At 35.8% G+C, this 23,505-nt stretch overlaps 1 protein-coding gene across 1 annotated transcript in view; it reads right to left on the bottom strand.

The window, feature by feature from the left end:
- The window catches only part of U2A (small nuclear ribonucleoprotein polypeptide A'-like U2A), a 119,586-nt gene that overhangs the window by 68,653 nt on the left and 27,428 nt on the right, over positions 1 to 23,505 (bottom strand). Inside the window, exons 2-3 of the mRNA XM_090377240.1 lie at positions 21,301 to 21,341; positions 9,045 to 9,151 (exon numbers count right to left, since the gene is read on the bottom strand). Coding sequence (XP_090233366.1) covers positions 9,045 to 9,151; positions 21,301 to 21,341 — 148 coding nt within the window. The remainder of the gene's footprint in view (positions 1 to 9,044; positions 9,152 to 21,300; positions 21,342 to 23,505) is intronic.

Below are 23,505 nucleotides of genomic sequence, written 5' to 3'. Positions count from 1 at the left end.
ACTGAGACAGTATTTAAATTCTATACAGTGGGATCAACTGATGATATTGCCAACAGCAAATTCAAAATGGGAAGCATTCAAAGAACTTATCGTGGAAGCTACTAGGCTTTACATACCAACTAAGAAATATTGTTCAAGGTTTAGGCCTAAATGGTTGTCAGATGAACTAATGAGGCATATGGCAGAGAAGAAAAATGCATGGGATACATACAAATTAACACGTGACACGGACGCCTATGATAGATACAAGTTGATCTGTAACCAAGTTACAAAGGAGGTTAGGCAGGCGAAGGCAGATTACGAGAGATCCTTGGCAAGGGATGCGAAGAAAAACAGCAAAGAGTTCTTTACTTATGTAAACTCTAGAAGGAAGGGGATGAATCAGATTGGTCCACTTGAGATCGATGGGTCAACTGTTGATGACCCTGCTCGGGTAGCTAACAAACTAAATGAATATTTTGCATCGACATTCACACATGAGGAGTTATTCAGCGAGGGGAATGCCAGAGGTGTATTCAACTCTAGCAGTAAGCTAGAGAATCTTGTAATAACTGAGAGCAAAGTGGAGGAGAAATTGTTGAAGATAAACACAAGAAAGGCACCTGGGGTGGATGGGATCTATCCAGTTATATTAAAGGAGGCAGCAAAGGAGGTAAGCAAACCCTTAGCCATAATTATGAGAGCTTCCTTGGACTCAGGGGAGGTACCCATTGACTGGAGATGTGCAAATGTGACCCCAATTCACAAAGGGGGATCAAAGGCTGACACAAGTAATTATAGACCTGTGAGTTTAACTTCTGTTCCCGGAAAATTAATGGAGGCACTGGTGAAAGAAGCACTGCAGGATCATCTAGACAAGACTTCAGTTATAGCTAGGACACAGCATGGTTTTGTTAAGGGGAAGTCTTGCCTGACCAATTTGATTGGATACTATGATGCAGTCACAAAAGAACTGGATGCAGGGAATAACTTTGATATTATATACTTGGATCTTAGAAAGGCTTTTGATACTGTTGCACATGGAAGACTGCTGCACAAATTGGAGCAGTGTGGCATTGGAGGCAAGTTGCTGCTATGGATAAAGGGGTGGTTGAGGGGGAGAAGACAGAGAGTGGTAATCAATGGACACTGCTCATCGTGGACTAATGTTATTAGTGGAGTCCCTCAGGGTTCAGTATTGGGGCCTTTATTGTTTTCTGTATTTATAAATGATATTGATGATGGTATATCAGGCTTAATGTCCAAGTTTGCAGACGATACGAAGGTTGGCAGGGTTGTCAAGGACACTACTGACACTATGCTGCTGCAACAGGATTTGGAAAGGTTGAGCAGATGGGCTTCGAGGTGGCAAATGAAGTTTAACATTGACAAATGTAAAGTACTACATATGGGAAACAGCAACCCCAGAGCAACGTATCAACTCTGTGGTACTACACTGACAGTGGTAGAGAATAAAAGGGACCTGGGGGTGGTGGTGCAGGCAGATATGAAGTTCTCTGAGCAGTGCAGACGAGCTGCAAGAGTAGCTCATGGTGTATTGTCAATGATATATAGGAATTTTTCTAGCAGGGATAAGGAGGTGATTATTCCCTTGTATAAGGCAATGGTCAGGCCACACCTAGAGTACTGTATACAGGCCTGGAGGCCTCATTTCAGGAAGGATGTAGAGCTGCTGGAACGAGTACAGAGAAGGGCAACTAGATTGGTGAATGGGACAAAGGGGTTCTCTTACGAAGAAAGGCTTAAGTTTTGCAAATTACAGTGTCTGGAAACTAGGCACCAGCGGGGTGATCTGATAGAGGTGTACAAAAGCCTTGAATGGTTTGAGCATGCTCAATGCTGATGGGATTCTTCCTCTAGCTCAGAAAAATCACCTGAGAGGGCATAAATTCAAATTGAGGAAAGACAGATGTAGGATAGATGTGCGGAAATTTGCCTTTAGCCGGCGGGTGGTTGGTGGGTGGAACAGACTTCCATCCCTTGTCGTGGAAGTTGATAGCCTAAATAAGTTTAAGGCTCAGCTGGACAGGTATTTCGAACGAACAGAGGGGTGAAGTGGAAGTGGTCATTTTTATTTATTTATGTTACTTTTTTTTTTTTTTTTTTTTTTTTTTTTTTTGGCTGATGCTGCATAAGCTTGCTTTCTTGCATCAAATGCCTCTACTAATGCTAACACACTCCTACTCTTATTTTTGCTTTTGCAGTGCTTATGTCACACCAAACTGACTTAACAGTGCACTGTCCATCTATGTCAAGTGGATGCACTTCTTTTGATTTTATATTTTTCTTAATTAACAGCATAGCTCCTCTTCCCTTCCTATCCTATCCTGTCTATCCTTTCTGTACACATTGTATTCCCCAAATTCCAATTCTGCATTTCTAATATCTGTGTGACACCACGTCTCTGATATCCCAACAATATCCGCCTTTGATGTCTTGATCAACACTTCAAATTCATCAAATTTATTTACTATACTTCTAGCATTGGTATACATGCACCCATTCTTATTCTTAGTTACCCTAACACATCCCATATACCCACCTGTTTCATGATGACTGCCATCAGTCCCTGAAACACCCAGCACCCCTCGCTCCAGGCTGCTGCTTATTCTAATAGAAGTCATGCAAGAATAACCTTCACCACTGCCTGCAGCTACTTTTAACCTTTTATGATGATGATGATGATCCGAAAGGAATATTTTCTCAAGTTTATCCTCCAGCTCTCATGGGTAGCAGAAGAGAAAGCTGTATACAAAAGTCTGGGCCTTTCTGTTGGTAGGCAATTGATTAGACTGATGTAATTTCCTATTCAGATGTGTTAAGGGTATTAAGGTGGTATACTGAAGTCACTGCAAGTCACTGGTTATTAAATTATTTTTCCCGGTCAAAACAGAGCTCAGTGGGTGGGGGGAGAGGGGTGACAAAATCCCGGCATGGATGTTTCTCGCTAATCCTTGTTCAGTGTGTGTTATGCGCTTGTCATGGAAGGTTTCGTGGTTTGCTTTTAATTTAAAGTCACCACAAGTGCAACATTTCAGGGTTACTATGACAGCTTAAAAGGACTAATTATGTAACAGTGTTCCAAAGAGAAGACAGTTGTATTAAATGTTTCATGTAATCCTAATTTATTGTAATTTAAATGAAAACTGTGTGTGTGTGTGTGTGTGTGTGTGTGTGTGTGTGTGTGTGTGAGAGAGAGAGAGAGAGAGAGAGAGAGAGAGAGAGAGAGAGAGAGAGAGAGAGAGAGAGAAGAGAGAGAGAGAGAGAGAGAGAGAGAGAGAGAGAGAGAGAGAGAAACTGCAAAGTCTGATTCGGATTAGTCATTCTATTACTGAGTTTGTTCAAAAAAAATCCAGTGAATGTTACAAAAAGCTAATTCTAATTCAAATGATAAACACTTACACTGTTAATATTCTTCTGCAATCATACACTTGTTCCATCATGGCAGGTCACATTTTTGAAAGTTTCCTTTTGTAAATGCTTTTAGTTGGCCTGTCATATTTCATTGAATTTCTTGAATTGATTCAATTCGTTTGACATTACTCGCTTGTTTTTATTTTAAGAATAGCCAAAAGTTGCATGGTGCTAAATCAAGCAAATAAAGGTGGGTGCAGCATGATGGGAATGTTTTCGCTGAACATTTTTATCAATGATTATTCACTCAACATTTTTATCAAACCCTGCTTTCTGAGATATGCACTTTTCCATAATAACTTAATTGAGTAACTTGGATGAATGACTGTACATTCAAAGTTATTCATTGCATCCAGTTCTTTAGCAACTACTTTATAACACCTTAATGGACTAATTAGACAAGAGACTCGGTAAAAAAGCCAGTGCTACCCCTTCCCATATGGTCCTTTTTTTGGATTTCACTGACTTTACAAGAACTATATATCCAACTAAGTTATCTCTTTACTACCGAACCCCATATGGATGAAAGGGTGGGGTGTAAAGAGATGCCAAACACTTGAGATTGTTCACAGTAAAGTTTTTTGCATTACTAAACTTCACCCCTACTCACTTCAGCCTGATGACAAGATTCTCCCGATTCTCCAAGGGATCCAGAAATGTTGGCATTTAATAGAATTATAAAAAGTTAAATGCTGAAGTTAAATTTTTTAGTAAAGGTATAGTAACTGAGCTGGACATATACACTGGTTGTTTAATGTCCTACTGTCTACGAATTCACTATAAACTACAGAAATGTAAACAAAAAATGTGTAGTGTGTTGAATTTTATTAATTTACTACACATTTAAGTTTTTCCACCTTCTGCTAAATGCAAATCCAACCCTCTCATTAGCTAAAATTTAAATGTTAACATATTTTAACTGTTGTAAAATGAACTGATAGATGCACACTGTGAATTTTGTGCTATGATACCAATTCTTCAAGCAGCTTAGGCAATTGACATGATTGTAATTTTAATTTTTCTTTACTATAGATAAAATCAGATTAAATTAAATACAGGGGAGTCTACATTAGTTTTAAATGAAAATTATTAATATTAATAAATATTAACATTTTGTTTCCTAATAGATTTAAAATATTTTGACATACTGCATATTCTACATACTAATGTCTCATAGTAGACAGCAAGATGGTGTATTAGTTGCCACTGCAATACAAAGATAATGCTGATAACCACACAAATCAACTGCCAATTCTCACAGAAATATACAAAATCTCTAAGAAAAACGTCATTGCATCACAGTACATTAGTAACTACACCAACTCACTTGATAAAAGCCAGGCATTGATTTTCTTCAACTTCCTGCCACTTTTCAATTAAGTGACAAACTTCAGTTCCTGTACCTATAGACATTGCTAGTGTAAATCTCGAATCTATAAATATCTAATATGTATAAATTTAATAGTTAAATAATTCTATATAATGAGAGAAGAGAGAGTGAAATACATAAGCACATGCAGTCTTTTAATTATGAAATTCTGCATGAATATTTCAAAAAATATTTTATTGGCATGCACTAAATTTTTTACATTATTTCCCATATAAAATATATGGAAAATATAGCAGCAAAAATGAGTTTTCAGAATTTAGTCATAAATTCAATGGAACCGTTGAAAATCTGCTTGAACTATGAAATTTCATTGTATAAGTTGGCATCACTGTAGAAATCAGGTTAAATAATATTTCAACACCAATGTAAAATGTTTCAATGTATTTCTTATATACCATATAAGAGTACAAACTATTAACTCACTGATAGCTGCATCAAAACAAAAGCCATATGGGAGATATTTTGACCTTATTTCAACAGAAATTTTTTTGAATTTTAAAAGTAAAAAAACAGGAGGGAGAGGAATTGAACAGAATGGTTTTAAAGTGGAAAAGGCAAATGGGGATCAAGAATTATTCCCACTCACCCACCAACAGGTTAAGAAGAATAAGATTTATCAATTAAAAGCCTACTGCAACATCTGAAAAACTATTTAAATAACTGGACATTAGTTTTAAATGAATTTATCCATATATAACTCTTAAATAACAAACTATCATTATGGATAATTTATCATCCATAATAATGCTAAATTGGAAGCTTTTCAAACTCAACTTAGCATCATTATGGATGATGCTAAGTTGGGCTTTCCACGAGTTATCCGGGTTTTTCAGGTAAATAACTCATGTAAATCAGCCTACGAACAAATACTTATACAGACATAATACACAACAACCATGAAAGGTAACAGGAATTAAATGAAATTTAATTCCTGAATAATCTCCCTAATACATCTGGTCTTGGCAACCAGATTGTGAATCCTCAGCTAGAGGAATGGAACATACATACGAACAATAGATCAAACAAATTTAATACTATATATAATAATCCTATTTTACTATTATGCTAAGTATAAAGAAATAATATAATAAGATGCCAACATCAGATAAACAGGTAATCTGTTTATAATATATAAACAAATAACCTCAAATGATTTTAAAACTGGATGTTTTTAAAAACCATCCACATTTGCAATGCGTAAGTGTTTTTAAAAGCTTTTAATTATGGTAGCATTTAACAACACAAACTGCTTAGGTGAAGGCACGTCAACTTAAACACAAATACAAAGATTGACAATTAAATTTATTAAACCAAACTGAATGTTTTCACTAATAGTGTTCTTAGTCTTAATCATTAAACAAAGGGTTTTGAGGTATCAGAGTGTTGTCTGCAAACTACATATATTCTATAGTCAGGTTACCTGTTTTGCTGGATGTAAAAACCATGCAACCATTGTTCAAGAATGGTTAGCTTGGCCACGAGGGGAGAAACATCCCAGTCCTGATGCGATCTGAACCCAGGCCTTTTCCAAACAGTGTGAAAGGACAGACATGCTACAAGCAAGTGACAGAAAATGGTGTGGGAAATGGTTTATTTACAGGGAAGACATACAGGGGAGTTTACACTGATTAGTCAATTTGATTGCTGTGATGAGTTCTTTATTATAAGCAAAGATTAAGTGGTGTTCTTTAGTGTAATCAAAGAACACTGCTTAATTCAGCTAACCACCTTGGAAGCTGGATGGGCAGGCTTAACAACATTGCTTATGTGTGTCTTCTGAAGTGCTACCAGGTGGATGGACATGTCTCCCTTTTTCTTGTAACAAATCATTCCTATACCATTCCTGTAACAACTCATTACTATCCTTGAACCTTAAGAATATCAAAAATAAAGGGAACCAGACCTATATTATTATTATACTTGTTATTGTGTCCTGTTGAATATAAGTCAAAGCATTTCTTTCATGAAGTAGTAGCAGCACAGAAAAATAAATAAAAGCAACTAGAAAAAATTATAAAAATCTTCAAAAAGAAAATTACCACACCTGTTATCTATGGTAGAACCGACATGAGAAGATATCCAAATAGCCCACAGACATGCATTTGATATGTTCTTCATTTCTATCATTTGTATTGAGCCTGTATAGTTTTGTTGTGGCACTAGCAGTTAACCTGGTATGTGAATTCCCTGATCATGAGATGCATGCATGTGCCTGATTTTTTTTTTTTTTTTTTTTTTTGAGCCTTGTAAATATTCTGATGTATTCTCTGTTCTTGATATCATGTTGCTGATTTAAATTATGTACACACTGTGGTGATGCATAGCTTCACTGACAGTTTTTTTCTGAAGGGGCGATTGTAGATTTCAGAGTTGTTTTTGAAATTATGCCACTAAGAAACTTTGGTGAATGGGACAAAGGGGTTCTCTTACGAAGAAAGGCTTAAGTTTTGCAAATTACAGTGTCTGGAAACTAGGCACCAGCGGGGTGATCTGATAGAGGTGTACAAAGCCTTGAATGGTTTGAGCATGCTCAATGCTGATGGGATTCTTCCTCTAGCTCAGAAAAATCACCTGAGAGGGCATAAATTCAAATTGAGGAAAGACAGATGTAGGATAGATGTGCGGAAATTTGCCTTTAGCCAGCGGGTGGTTGGTGGGTGGAACAGACTTCCATCCCTTGTCGTGGAAGTTGATAGCCTAAATAAGTTTAAGGCTCAGCTGGACAGGTATTTCGAACGAACAGAGGGGTGAAGTGGAAGTGGTTATTTTTATTTATTTATGTTACTTTTTTTTTTTTTTTTTTTTTTGGCTGATGCTGCATAAGCTTGCTTTCTTGCATCAAATGCCTCTACTAATGCTAATGCTAATGCTAATGCTAACTTGAGGATCCTAGTTCAGCTTGAGGATGTTCCTCATGCCTTTATGCAGAGAGGTTCTTGATCTTTACATGTGCAGGTTCTAAAAGTTAGTTCTTTAACAATTTCATTGTGTTATAGAAACAAGTGAATTGTGGAGATGGATATCAAAGAATGGAATACTGGAAGCCATGAAAGTTGTCCTATTGTTCCCTGCTATAGCCATAAATAATTAAAATCTCATATCAGATTTTTCTACTTGTTCTACTTCCAAGAATTATATGTTAGTAAAGGAGAAGAATGAACTGATATGTCAGTTCTTTCTACTGTAGTAACATATATTCTTGGAAGTAAACCTGAGATAATGTATAAGTATAGGTCAAGTCAATGTCCATACTTTCTGACATGTTCCTGTACAGCAGAGTAAGAAGCTGGACTTTCTGAAAGAATTTTGTGGACCTTTTGAGCAAACATCAGTATGTATGTTGAGCTTCTTTGCTAAAATTACCTGTCCTGGGTATCATTTTCCACTAACTACCGAGTGCACTGGTCCTGTTATTTATGGATTTTATGTTTCCAATAATAAAAAGGTAGTTTTGAGTCTCTAGAGTTTAATTCAGTATGTATTTCAATGTTAATTCTGTGTGTTCAAGATGCTCCTCAACTTTTAATTATCTTTCAGGGAAGATAATTAAAAGTTGAGGGCAAACATATTGAAGGCAAACATATGTTTGCCTAAAGAATCTCTAAAATGGTGAGCACTGTTTAATCACTGATGTTTATTATAACTGCACAAGTTATAAATTTATAACTTGTGCAGTTATTTTCTCATATTAATTAAATAGCACCATTCCTAAAAATTATACAAGTTATATTCACTATAAGAATATCAGTGATATATCACCATATTTTTCGGTAGTAGTAAAAATCTACAGAAGTAGTGTAAATGGCATTGATTTAATTGTATCTCATATTGTGACTACCTTCACAACGAGTTACGATGTATTGCACTACCTCGAATAAGTAAATTTCACCAATGGAGAAGACTGTTGTTACTTATTCTCGGGGTGTACCACCACCCAGACAGCACGGTTTCAAAGCTTGTTATAGTGAATTACCAATCCGTAGCCTATTACGCCTTGTGCATTTATTCTTTTTAGTATTATTACAAGTTATATTAGACTGCTTTTGTTGTTTCCTATAGATATCATTTAATGAAAATTAGTTTAAGTAATAATGCCGAATAATATTTTATATAAGCATAACAGAAACCCGAAATTATCACTAACAATGGAGAAAGAAAAAATAATAAAATAAAAAACGTAAATGCATTTAAAGCACAACAATAAAAGTATTCAGCAGTAGAAGAAAAAATAATTACTTACCATATCCTGTTGTTATTTAAAAGCAAGCATTTCAGTCTCTTCAGTAAGGGAAATCCATCAAGCTTTCTAATATCATTGTCTGATAAATCGATTGTGTCAAACTGGTCCTATAAAATCATAGAATACCGCAGAATGATCGAAGAAATATTCATTCTTCTTTCAAAATAATTTTACTAATAAAGGTTTAACAACATGGTTTGCTTTTAATATACATTTTTAAATTTAAATTTGACACATTACTTGTCATTTTGACACATGACAAGTAATGTGTCGAAAATAAAAATAAATTAATTGTATAATTTTAGGAATTTTAATAAACTAACATACTGATGAAGAAAATTAATGTAATTGTTTTTTTATCAAGTTCAGTTACAGACTCTTGAGTTGTGCAAGACCTAACTAATGGAAATCCAACTTTGCGTTAAAATCTATGAAATAAATATACAAAATACAAAACTTCGAAGCTGGGGAAATTTATGTTAGCATATAAGCAGACTACTTACATGTCAGAATATGTGCATATACACCGATTAACTAAAACATTATGACCAGTGAGTCATTATGCAAATCGAAGCAATTGCAAGTGAACTACGTGACATGTGCGGGTCAGGACACAGTATAAAAAACACCTGACACTGAGCTCCATTAATCAATGTAACTCTTGTTCTTGAGATGAGAAAGGCAGCGGACTTAACAAGTTTGACAGAAGCCACACTGTAATGGCCAGATGACTGGGTCAAAGCATATAAGAAACAGCATGACGGGTGGGATGCTCACAGTCAGCCATGGTTAGTACCTACCGAAAGTGGTCCTAAGGAGAGAAAACTCATGAACCGTCGGCAAAGTGTTGGATGACCACGGCTCATCGATGCTCGAAGTGAGGGAAGGCTCTCCCGGATGGTACATTGCAACAGAAAGGCAACTGTGGCACAACTCGCCGGTAATTGGAATGCCAGTGACAGTAATGTGTCACAACGCACAGAACATCAAACCCTGCTGAAAATGGGACTACGTAGCTGCAGGCCACTCTGAGTGCTCATGCTAACCACGGTTCACTGGCGACAGTGCCTACAATGGGCACGCAAGCATCAAAACTGGAAGATCATCTGGTCCAATGAATCACGTTTCCTGTTGCACCATGTGGACAGCCAGGTATGTGTGTTATGTGTGTGTCATTTACCTGGGGAAGTGATGGCGCCTGGATGAAAACAAGCACCGTGGGATGAAAACAAGCCAGTGGCGGCGGTGTCATGCTTTGGGTAATGTTCTGCTGAAATACCCTGGATCCAGTCATCCATGTGCCAGGCACTCTGATGTCTACCACCTACCTAAACATCATTGCTGACCAGGTACACCCTTTCATGGCAATGGTCTTCTCCTCTGGTGGTGCCATCTTTCAGCAGGATAATGTGCCATGCCACACTGCCCAGATTGTTCGAGACTGGTTTGCAGAACATGAGGAAGACTTCCAGGTATTGCCCTGGCGTCCAAATTCCCCAGACATCAATCCCATCGAGCATCTATTACCGACTGCTATACAATCAGTAATGTAATGGCATTATCCTTAGATGAATTATGGGATAATTGTGGCATTATGCACTGAATTGTAATTAATGGTCACTATTCAGAAAGGGCTAGTATTAGAAGTGGGTCCCTCTGAGATTGGTGCCAAAACCACTCCAGTTTCTGATTTTTTTTTCAATGACATTAATGACTAAAAAATTTCAAGGATTACAAGGTATAATGTCAAAATTTGCTGATGATATAAAGATAAGGAATGTTTAATGACCAGTGGTACCTGCACATGGTTCGGAATGCCTTTTTACCTCAGTTCATGGCAATTTAGCCTCCGTGAACATCCAGTGGTTTATGCAAGGGACTGTGCTGCCCTACCAAATACAACTAATATTATATTACTTCTTTTACACTGTTTTTGGTCCTCGTATATTATCACTGTTATCTTGATGGTCATAACTACAGGCATGTGTGGCCACCTCTGAGCCCGGAATTTAACTTTCTGAAAGTTGTTCCACATGAAAGTTGCTAGGCCTATGGACTTGAGAGTGACAATTTTTCAACTGTGTCAAAAAATTACGACAAAAAAACATGTTGCCACACCATCACAAACGTGAACTTACATTTCCAGGAACTAGTTCATCAAAATAGAGGACAGACTGAACAAAAATACTGGACATAGTAAAACAAGAAAGGTTTTTCCAAGAATATAAGCATGAAAATTCTTAAATTTGTAACACTCAATGAATAAATGAATTTCTTATGAAATGTTTAAATGAATCAAAATATTGATCCATTTTGTGTGCCTCCCTATAGAACTATAATTCTGAAGCAGTTCAGAGACTATTATATAAATTCATAAACCATAATGCTGCTGGTTAACTTATAAACATCATACAGTCGAAGCTCTATATATAACGACCCCACAGGGGAATGAAAAGGAAAAGGAAAAAAAAGTAATTATGTTGGAAGGACATTATATCGATTGTTCATAAAATCAGCAATAAAACAAGTAAACGCTTGAACATTTAACATAACAAGTCAGAAGGTTGCTTAGCTCCCTTCTGCCTTTGTCACATGAACCTGAATTATACATTTATATATTTAAATTTTTTTTAGTGGGGAACCCCCAACACCCCATTCTTCAGCATTTTTGATTCGTTTTCCATTAATACAAAGAGATTTTTAGCTGACTTCAATTGTCCATGCGAAAAACATGGTGTTAAGTCAACACTCATTTCAAGAAGGATGCAGCAGGCAAATTGCTGCTATGGATAAAGGGGTGGTTGAGGGGGAGAAGACAGAGAGTGGTAATCAATGGACACTGCTCATCGTGGACTAATGTTATTAGTGGAGTCCCTCAGGGCTCAGTGTTGGGTCCATTATTGTTTTCTGTATTTATAAATGATATTGATGATGGTATATCAAGCTTAATGTCCAAGTTTGCAGATGATACAAAGGTTGGCAGGGTTGTCAAGGACACTACTGACACTATGCTGCTGCAACAGGATCTGGAAAGGTTGAGCAGATGGGCTGAGAGGTGGCAAATGAAGTTTAACATTGACAAATGTAAAGTACTACACATGGGAAACAGCAACCCCAGAGCAACGTATCAACTCTGTGGTACTACACTGACAGTGGTAGAGAATGAAAGGGACTTGGGGGTGATTGTGCAGGCAGATATGAAGTTTTCTGAGCAGTGCAGACGGGCTGCAAGAGTAGCTCATGGAGTATTGTCAATGATATACAGGAATTTTTCCAGCAGGGATAAGGAGGTGATTATTCCATTGTATAAGGCAATGGTCAGGCCACACCTAGAGTACTGTATACAGGTCTGGAGGCCTCATTTCAAGAAGGATGTAGAGCTGCTGGAACGAGTACAGAGAAGGGCAACAAGATTAGTGAATGGAACAAAGGGGTGCTCTTACGAAGAAAGGCTTAAGTTTTGCAAATTACAGTGTCTGGAGACTAGGCACCAGCGAGGTGATCTGATAGAGGTGTATAAAGCCTTGAATGGTTTAAGCATGCTCAATGCTGATGGGATTCTTCCTCTAGCTCAGAAAATTCACCTGAGAGGGCATAAATTCAAATTGAGGAAAGACAGATGTAGGATAGACGTGCGGAAATTTGCCTTTAGCCAGCGGGTGGTTGGTTGGTGGAACAGACTGCCATCCCTTGTGGTGGAGGTTGATAGCCTAAATAAGTTTAAGGCTCAGCTGGACAGGTATTTTGAACGAACAGAGGGGTGAAGTGGAAGTGGGTTTTTTTTTTTTTTTTTTTGGCTGATGCTGCATAAGCTTGCTTTCTTGCATCAAATGCCTCTACTAATGCTAATGCTAAACACAAATGTTAGATAATGTTTGACTTCGACTTTTGTTTATTGTCATACTAAAAGCCAATTTCAAGGAAACTCTGTTCATTGAAAAATGAAGTTATATTCCCCTTCATTTGAATACACATGAATCTGTGGAATATATGCTTTTGATCCAGCTCTCTCGCTTGTGATGTGTTCACAAACCAAACATTTCTTGCTTATTTCCATTACACATAGGCTTGTGATATAAAAGTAGTCTTACGTTTTTCATATCTTTCCTTTCTTAATTGTGAAGCCTTTAACTTATTATTTTCATATTTTTTAATAATTGTTTTGTTTTCTTCGATATCAGAATTTTTAAGTGCTGCTTCATACTCAAAATCTTTTCTTTTCCTCTCAGCCTTTCTGATATGATCTTTCTCTTTTCTATTACTGCCATTATTAACAACATTGCTAACAGCTGAAGAAACTTTTGAAAAAATTGAATCATTGCCTTGAGACATGTAGAATTCTAAAAATTAAAAGCACTATAAATATTCTTTTATATATAGAAAAATTTAAAGACTAAAAAATTAAGAGTTCGTAAAAGCATCTTTGAGACAGACCTGTCAATCACTTTGTTGTAGTATGACACAATAGCAGTTAGCCCCGCATTGCAGAAAGCAAAAAGTGTGCAAGTGAAAAAGCAAAATATTCTTTTATATATAGATTCTATTAATACAATATAGTATAATCTTATTTATAATAAGCACTACAGTATTAAACAAGAAAATTATGATTGTAATTTTTGCACTGATTGTAGATTGCAGTAAGGTTACAATTCAACGGTAAATGTCACAACATAGGCAAAATACCTTATCAACACCAAACAAGGGAATTATTTCATACTTTAAAATAATCTGTCAAAACATGCTGTTTTGATGATAGAGCATGTTTTAAAGGAGAATTATGATGGTTTGTGACAGCAGTTATTTCATTTTTTGTAGTTAGCCTGCTCTTGAAGGGGGGAAAAAAAAAAAAAAAAAATCGACATACAAGTTCTAATCCTTGATGAGCATCTTTCATTGAAACTTCTTGTTCCACCATAGTAGATTCCTCATCTTTCGACGCTACAAATTTTAGAAGATTCCATTACATCTGCAATGAGTTCTTCTTCATTTGTGCATATCCTGAAACATTCAATGTCTGTATCACTTCTGCATAATCGTTGAAGTTTAAGTTTTCCTGTAAGTTTAGGTGATGACGCACGTGCTCAAATATTTCTTCCCTATTATCGGATTGTTCTTCATGATTAATAGAGGAAGAAACATGCGAAATTTCACACATTTCATCATTCAAGGTGATAAATCCAGCATGTTTGAAGCAGTTGGCGATCGCTTTTTCATCAATTTTATCCCATGCAGAAACACATAAATACACTGCCTGAAGGATGTCGATTTTTTTTGTACTGAATTCTGCCCTCAACAGAGCACAATTTTGTTTAATAGCATTCTTTGGTAGTTTTTCTTAAAAAAACACTGGATATTACACCTTGATCAAGTGGCTAAAGAACTGACATCATATTTGGTGGTAGGTACTCGACAGCGATCACACACACAGGTCGTTTACTTGACAAATGAGAGGTGCAATTATCCACAAACAGCAAAATTTTTCTATTCATCTCACTCATCTTGCGATCTAAGTCTCTGATGCATTCTTTTTAGATTTGTGATGTCATTCGTGCCTTTTGGTTTGCTCGATACATAGTCAGTAATGTCTTCAAACCTTTAAAGCATCCAGACTTCTGGACTTTCCCAATGACTAAAGAGTAATTTTATCAGCATTGAAGACGTCATTGTGGTCATATGTCAGAAGTCTGGATGCTTTAAGTCTTATGTCGGGCCTTAAATTTCTGGAACCATCCATCTGAACCTTTAAATTCTTCAATATCCATTTGATGCACAAACAATTCAGCCTTAGCTTTTTAAAGATTATCATATACGGGAATGTTTTTTGAATGCATCATCATTAGCTGTTCCAAAAGTACCTTTTCAAGGTCAGAATACTTTGTCTTTCGTTCTCGAATCCTACCTAGTGTAGCAGATTTCTCTAAACTTTCGATCCTTTTCAGATTTTTCTGAATAGTGAACCGAGTATGCTTAGGAATGCCAAACTGGTTGGCAATGTCAGTCTTAGAATGCACACCATTTTTATCTACAGCTTGCAAAATCCTAATTTTATCTGTGATTGACAAAACTATCTGCTTTCTTGGAGCCATACTAACAAACATACACTAACTATGTAATGAAATGAACTTCTAGCCAATGTTCATTTCATCACTGCACTGCAAAAAAAAGAGCATGGGAAATCGTAACAATTGATTTCTCACAGTCAGGCCGCAATTACTTCAATATATTTGAAGCGTTCTGTCACTTTTCAATGCGAATATTGTAATAAAAAGTAAAAATTCAGATTAAGAGGTAGAAATTTATGGTTGTTATAAAAAAGAAATCCTTTTATTTTCAGTGTTGTTATATTGAATGTAAAATAGCATTATGTTAATGAGAAAGTGGCTGGAACCAACCATATAGGACGTTATAAAGTGTGTTGGGACATTAAAAAGAGGGCTGCTATAAAGAACTTCGACTGTATAATTTTATGCTGTATGTTATTTGTTCAATCTGTTTTACTTTTGTGCTTATTACATAATCTTTCACAATATAGGAGCAACAAGAGAATTTCATTATTAGTTTCCATACTCTTGAAACAGTCTGAACTTTTGGCTTTCTCCACCAACTGATTGCTAGCACTGTAAGTGTCAATGTAAGCATGCTTGATAATAATAACAGGATTTAGAAAGGAATACAATTGGAGGGGGGAGATTAAGGAAGACTTTCATGAATTTAAAGTGAATTTGGGCATTTTTGAACAAGCCTTGTAACTAGCTCTAAATTTATTTTTAGGAAACTTTTTCTTTTTTATCAACTGAGCAATTTGGTAAACTGTTTAAAACTTGAGTTAAATTTTAATAGTTCAAAATTTATTTTCACTTTTTATTTTCACTAAGTCAAAATTTATACTTGTAGGTGTGAAACAATTCTATCATGTTTGGATTCAAGAATCAAAACCAGAGGAATGGAATATTAGTGTCAGTAGTTACAAAGGAAGTATATTTGAAAGGAGTAAGTAAAGTTTATAAATCTAGTAAAGGTCAGCTAAGGTAAAAATATTTCTTATGGATAATCTTTTACTTGCTAAAAGATCATGCAAAATTTGTTAACTTTAAAGGAAAATGAGGTGACTAGAAATTAAAGGAACCGCTCAGAACTAAGAATAAAGTTAAAACCTTTGGTTATTTAAGGCTACATAAGAGGGTTTTTATGTTTGCTTCCTCACACACGTTTTAAAGATGGACTATTGTTTGTCAAATTGAGGGATTATTTATAAGCTATATTATAAAGTAGTATACTACTAATGGCTACAGTTATTTTAAGTTAAAATGATTGCATATCTTACTTTTTGTAAATGCACAGCTATTGATAATTCTGTACATATGTATTGCTTAATGCAATAAATAAAGGAATTGGTTTATTTGTGAAGCTTAGTTCTTTGTGTGCTCTAAATGTTCAACACTGGTTTTGGCAAAAGGCTCACCTAACATTTGGACACGAGGTAAGTTCCTTACTCTAGAACATCTCAAAATTGAGTTTTGATTTATTAATAACTAGCAAAGGTCATCATCACTAACACCTATACTATTTGTATAATGTGCTACCTTAGCAACAGGTCATCCACACTTAAAATCTTTAATCTATAATTTTATCCTTAATTGATCCTTAGCCGTGCCCCCTACTCAACAAGTCAAGTTTCAGGGACATGTTACTGCCCCTGTCCCGAGGAGGTTGATCTCTACTATCTATCAGTAAACTCTTGTTAAATGCATAAAAGTAAACTCTTGTTTAATGCATTTAACTCCAAACGATTGTGATTCTTGTTAGGCAACACAACTAAAAATATTTTTGTATTTTCTAATTTTATATTCTTTCATAATTTTCTCCCCCCCCCACCACACCTTTTTTCTCTTTCCTCTTCCTTTTTTTTTCTCCTTTTCCTTCCTTGCAAACTATAAACTCACATAAAACTTTAAACTTCCAACTCAGCAATAGGCAATATAAATAAAAACTCATCAGTGCAAAATAGCTCTGATATAAATAGCTCAAAATATAAATAGAAAATCAGTGCAAATTAAACACTTAAAAATCTATTTACATATGTACGTATTTACCCTATATACAATCCATTAATTTCTCAATCTTATATTTCTCATTTCATTAACTCCCTTAGCATAATCCAAAAAAGCTTCATACCAAACCCTATTCTTAAATAAGTCACTGCAGAGCCAATCTTAGAGAAATATTTCTCTATTCCGTGTACCTTGTACAATTTTCCAATACATGATCCATATCTTCGATATGTCCACATACACACAGCTCAGATCATTTTCTACTCCCAGTTCCACCAACCTTTTCCTCATTCCATGCCCAGTTACTATCACTATAGCCATCTGACACAAGCCTGGCCATCCATCCATTTCTCTTACTCCCTTCACTCCAGGCAGGAAGGCATATGTGACACGGCCCTTGTCAGAACAGTTTCACCTTTCTTGCCAAATACAATCTATTTCTTGTTGCAATCATTTTCCTCCCTCTTTATATCCTGCTTCCCATATACCTTATTTTTCTCAATACAAGATTTAATCCCCAATATTTCTATTCTCTTATTTTTCTTGATTACATACTCCATTACTCATTTAATCACAACCAAATCAACTGGTTCTTTTCCTGATACTACTTGTAATGCATCATTTGAAACTGTTCTACACATCCGCATCAAGGCGCCTCTGTAGCCAGGTGGGAAGAAGCAGCAGTGCGTAGCACACGCTTCTTGATTAGACCGGGGTTCGAGCCCGTCACCACCAAATATGGAGGATGCGGAAAGGCAGGGAATGACCACCGCATATCCCAGAGCAATATGGCCTTAGTTGCTAATGCTCCTAAAAACCAAATAACAACCAAACAAACATCCGCATCACAGCCAAAAGGGCAAATCTCTGAGCAGAAATTAGGCTCCTTTTTACATGACTATTAGTCACCCTATGCCCCACATGTTGTTGTTGTTTGGTTTTTAGGAGCATTAGCAACTAAGGCCATATTGCTCCGGAATATTTGTTATTGTTATTTGGTTTTTTTTTTTAGGAGCATTAGCAACTAAGGCCATATTGCTCCGGGATATGCGGTGGTCATTCCCTGAATGACCTTTCCGCATCCTCCGTATTTGGTGGTGACGGGCTCGAACCCCGGTCTAATCAAGAAGCGTGTGGTACGCACTGCTGCTCCTTCCCACCTGGCTACGGAGACGCCTGCCCCACATGTATAAGTCACAATGGGCACAGAGATACACTGATAGAGGAGATCCAAGGATTTCCCTTTTACTCCCCATTCTACTCTACTAATCTTCTTTATTTTAGAGTACAGTATATAACCCGCACTTTTTCTTTCAACTTCAGCACGTGAGATAAAAAAGGACATTTTCTCATCCACATGCATTCCAAGGTATTTGACTAAGGGGGCATATGCTACAAATTTCTAATATCTTCAAAGTGGGCTGTCTTCCTTCACTCAATCTTCCTCTGAGCAGCACCATTTTAGTCTTATCAATAGATATCTCCATCTTATGCATTATTACCCATCTTTCTAATTACCCCACAGCTTTCTTTGACCTATCCTCTATTTCTCTTCTTGAATTACCTCTCACTCATTAATAGGTCGTCCACATAAGCCACCGGCTAACATCCTTCCCACTCCTGAGCCAGTAGCTCACCCATCACCACATTCCAGTTATACAGGCCAATAATTGACCCTTGCAGGGCTCCTCTATCCACTTCTTGTGAGATTCTACCATATCGTGTAACTACTGTTACCCTCCTCTGATTAAAATAAGACTAACACACCATACTACTGCCCAGAACACTTCATTTCTCTCAGCCTTGCTAAAAAACTCTGTCACCATATTTTGTCAAATGCCCCCTTAAAGTCAATAAATATACCAAGTACATACTTCTCTGGAGCCTCTTGAACATATGTCATCATTTTATTAATAGCATCTTCAGTAGATTTACCCCTTCTAAAGCCATACTGCCTACAGCTACTCATTCCACTTTTTCCATAATATTCCTCCAATCGATTCATTAACAATCTCTCCAATAACTTTGCCATTACTGGAAATAAAGCCACTGGACTGTATGAGCTTGGGTCCATTACTACCTTATCTCAATTTTTCAACAATATTGTTATATGGGCCTCCTTCCATCTCTTTGGAAATATTTTTTCGTTTAAACATTTATTACATAATAGCAGAAATTCATTTCCCCATTTCTCTCCAAACTTCTTAACCACCTCAGGTAATAAATCATCATTTCCAGGAGCTTTCTTTAATATCATCTTCTCCAAAGCTTTTTGCAATTCTTCCTGCTCAAACTCTCTTTCCTCTTCCTCTTCTCCATCATAACCAATATTCAAACTCCTAATTCTTTTTTGTTCCCTATTCTCAATGCTTAAACAGCCCCTTGGAAACAAAGAGGAGAGCAAACACCTCACAGAGGACTCCCAATCAATAGTATACTGATCTCCTACTTGCATGGTATGGAATGCCTGTTCCATCTTCAATTTTTCAAACAATATTTTGTATGGCAACCGCCATACATCCTTGTTCATTTCCTCCTTAATGTATCTCTTCCATGTTTCTCTTTTTTAATATTGTATTTTAACAGTATGCTCCCTTCTATACTGTAAGTATTATCTTTTCAAAACCTCTTCATCCTCTAATATTCCCCTCCTTCTGGCTCTTTGATAACTCCTCCCCAACCTGTTCACCCTCCTCATATCCATCAGAACTGTATTCCACCAAGGTAGAACTCTATGTAACCTAACTCTCTTCTTCATAGACCCACAGCAACTCTCATAAATTATTTTATTCAAAATCTCACAATTTCTTTCAGCCAGACTGCAATCTAATTCGTTCCTTTCTTCACATAACCTTCTATTTACAATATCCTCAAATTTTTGCCAGCATATGGAATTCACCACAAATCTCTCCTCAAATTCATCCCTTCTTTCTATTTTAATAACTTGAATTTCATAGCAAATACATCTATGATCACTTGTAGACCAACGCGCTTTAACCCTTCAAATTCCTAATTCTTCCCAATAACGCATTAGATACTATTGTCAACTAGCAAAGGTCAGTCAGTCTACACTAATGCTCATATCAGTCTACACTAATGTTCATAACAAAGCTTATGTCATAACTGACATAAGCTTTGTTGATGCAGAAAATGAATCAAGATTTGAATACAAACAAACTGTGATATGATTTTTCTTATCTCAAACAACCTTAGCACAATTTTTGTAAAACCAGAGTTTAAATTATGAACCTTTTCTCGGTAGAGAAAAGACCATCACCAAGCTGTGATATAAGGAACCTAGAGGAGAGATTAATGTTGTATATTTTGGAAAGTTGTTGGTGAGAAAAGGAACACATTGGGTTTGTGATTAATACAGTCTGGTATTTTATTAGGTAAATGAACAAGTTGTGTATGGTCATTAGTAATAGCAAAAGCTTCAGCATTTGTACAAGAGGAATCCATACAACAAGAAAATTAAAAACAGTATGAAAATTAAAATTGTCAAAAAAAATTCTGTTAGAAATTCCATGTTGAGCAAAGCAGTTTCAGAAAGAAAGAAAGTCAAAAAGTTCTGAATGATAGAGTCAGCAAATAAATTTGACAGAAAAATAGATTCTGAGACAAAGACAAAAAAAAAAAAAGATCTCACATTAGGAAGTCTCTGACATGAAATATCAGAGAAGAACAGACAGGCACAAGTGCGACCTTTAAAGCAGAATGAATCACAGTGAATAATTATGACAGATTAAATGAATGTTAGTCAAGAACACTGATAGTTGAGATCCTGTCAGAAATTTTTGGGAAGTTTATTTCTTTTTGTAGATAAGCATAATCCATTAGTTTGACTAACAGGATTACTAAAAGTTCCTGAAGGTGCAAGCAGAGAATCTATCTATCAGAGAATGGCAAGACTTTGCCACACTCAATTCAAATTGGACCTGAGCATCAGATACATCAGTGTTCAGATTTTCAAGTGAAAGCCTTAGCCATTATCACTGGAAGAATGTCCCCAAGACACCAATTACTTTATAACAAATTCAGAAATGATTCTGGCTATTCCCAGAGAAAGCTGCAATCATCATAAAATCAGATTAAAAAAAAAAAAAAATTAACAAAGAATACATCTTTTTTTCTAAAATTTAAACTGGTAGTCAACTTTACTTACTAATCCAATATTATCAATCAAGACAGGAAAGAGTTCTTACCAAAGTTGCCCCAAGATTCTCAATAACAGGAATTTTATAACCTAAAGAGAGAGAGAGAGAAAAAATTAATAAATCCAGATTCTTAATTTCATTGTCAGTCATTCATTCAAGCAAAAAAAGTGAACCATGCAGATCTCTGTGTTTATGTGCAATCCTTGAGTGATAATAAAGACAAAGTGACATTTTTAGTTCTCTTTTATGACTTGTTCACTGTTATAAATCAGAGAAAATTCACAAATGTTAGTCAAAAAAAAATTTTTTTTTTTTTGAATGATATGGATTTTAAAGTTAAATTGTAATTAATCACTATTTTACCACACAAGGGTATTACTGAAATTACAGCAGGTATTATACTTACCAAGTACTACTGGTACCCACACTCAATTCAAACTGCCACAAAGACAAACGAAATTAGCTGATTAATAAAAATTGAATAATAAAAAATTAGAACTAGTCTATCCTAACCTCAGGAAGAATACCTCAAAGAATTCTGCTATGATGGTGTCACTGCTGCCAATATTCAAACATGACTGTAAATGGATATCCCACAGACAAATACAAACAATTTTTCTACATAGTGAATCCTGAAGTAGGCAAATTGGCATCATTTTAGTTATATCTCATATTACAAAAACCTTCACAATGAGTTGCCATGGTATTGAACTACCTCGAATAAGTTATGCTTCACCAATGGAGAAGACTAATGTTACTTATTCTCAGCAGATACAACCACCCAGATGGCACCATTTTGAGGCTTATAGGCCTCTCCTAGGTGGGCAGGTAGGTACCCTGGCATTGCAATGAGTGACAATCTAGTTATGAAGTATACCTCCACAATATGACAAAAGCCAAGTGATGTACAATAGTAGAGACTATGACAAATTTTGGGCTAAAGTTTCACACTATGATAAGATTCACTGAATGTACAAGTTAGTGAAAATGCATTATTTGCTCTGCACAGTACAAATATATATATACAGGCAACCCCCGTATAACAAAGTACTTCTCCAACATGGTTTCACTCTAACACGATTGATAAATTGCGGCAATCCTCGCACAACACAGTACTTATATAACACAGAGAATATCGGCAAAACTCACATAATGCAGTATTTTTGAGCATTTGTGAGGAGAAAACCCTATTATTATTATTACGTTGGATGCAATTTTTCAATATTTCCATCTTTTTTTGTGAATCCCCGATGTTGACTCGCTAGTCATTATGCAAAATAATAATGATGGGAAATCCCAGTGCTAGGTTCTGTGCTATTGAACTTGTGCTTGTTTGAGACCACACAAAAAAAAAAAAAAAAAAAAAAATTGCGACTTTGAAGCATTACTAAACTTTACGTATTGGAATAATTTCTTTGTTGTGAATTAAATTCCAGCTCTAAATTATGCCTAAGGAACTTGCATAATTTGGGTATCTGCCGATTTATTTAAAGAATGGTTTCTAAAGTGTTTTGTGTCAGCTGTGGAAAAATATTTAAAGTGGAAAAATCTGGTAAAGGTTTTATTACTATTGGATAAAGGTCCAGGCCATCCAAAAGATTTTCATTGAAAATGTTGAAGTACTGTTCCTACCACCTAATATAACTTCTTTAATTCAGCCATTAGATCAAGGCATTATATCTACTGCTAAAACTAATTACATCAGAAAATTTACAATGGATTTTGGAAAAAATTGATTCCAAATCTATTGAAGTGATGGAGGCATGGAAACATTTATCAATTGTGGATTGTATTGGAATCATAGCTTTATCGCTCAAAGTAATTGGTTGGGTTTTATTGGCGTATTAGCAACTAAGGCTATAATGCACCTCGCTCAAAGTAAAACCAACGGTTAACATTAACTGAGGGTTGGAAAAATGTATGGCCAGAGTCAGTTCATTCAGGAAATATGGCTGAACCAGCAGAAAACAATCAGTGTGATAATAGATATTGCTAAGTCAGTAGAATGAAAATATTCTGCAACAGAGAAAAGGTTCTTGTTTGATTGTGCTTAGCAGCAATGAAGAGGAAGAAAATTAAATGAACGTACATTATCTGACATATATATATCACAGTTTGTAACTGTTCAGTTATTACTATTTTTAATAAAAATTAAGTTTCTGATAGTTATAAAATTATGTATTTTTGTTAGCTTTTGGAACGTAACCCCCCCCCCCCTTTTGTACTGGTTCTTAGTCCGGTATAACATGGTTT

This window comes from Mastigoproctus giganteus, chromosome 7, assembly GCF_048544385.1.
Source record: "Mastigoproctus giganteus isolate SK-2022 chromosome 7, ASM4854438v1, whole genome shotgun sequence".
Taxonomy (NCBI): domain Eukaryota; kingdom Metazoa; phylum Arthropoda; class Arachnida; order Uropygi; family Thelyphonidae; genus Mastigoproctus; species Mastigoproctus giganteus.
The sequence above is the reverse complement of the archived record's forward strand: the minus strand, read 5'-3'. Positions and strand labels throughout refer to the sequence as shown.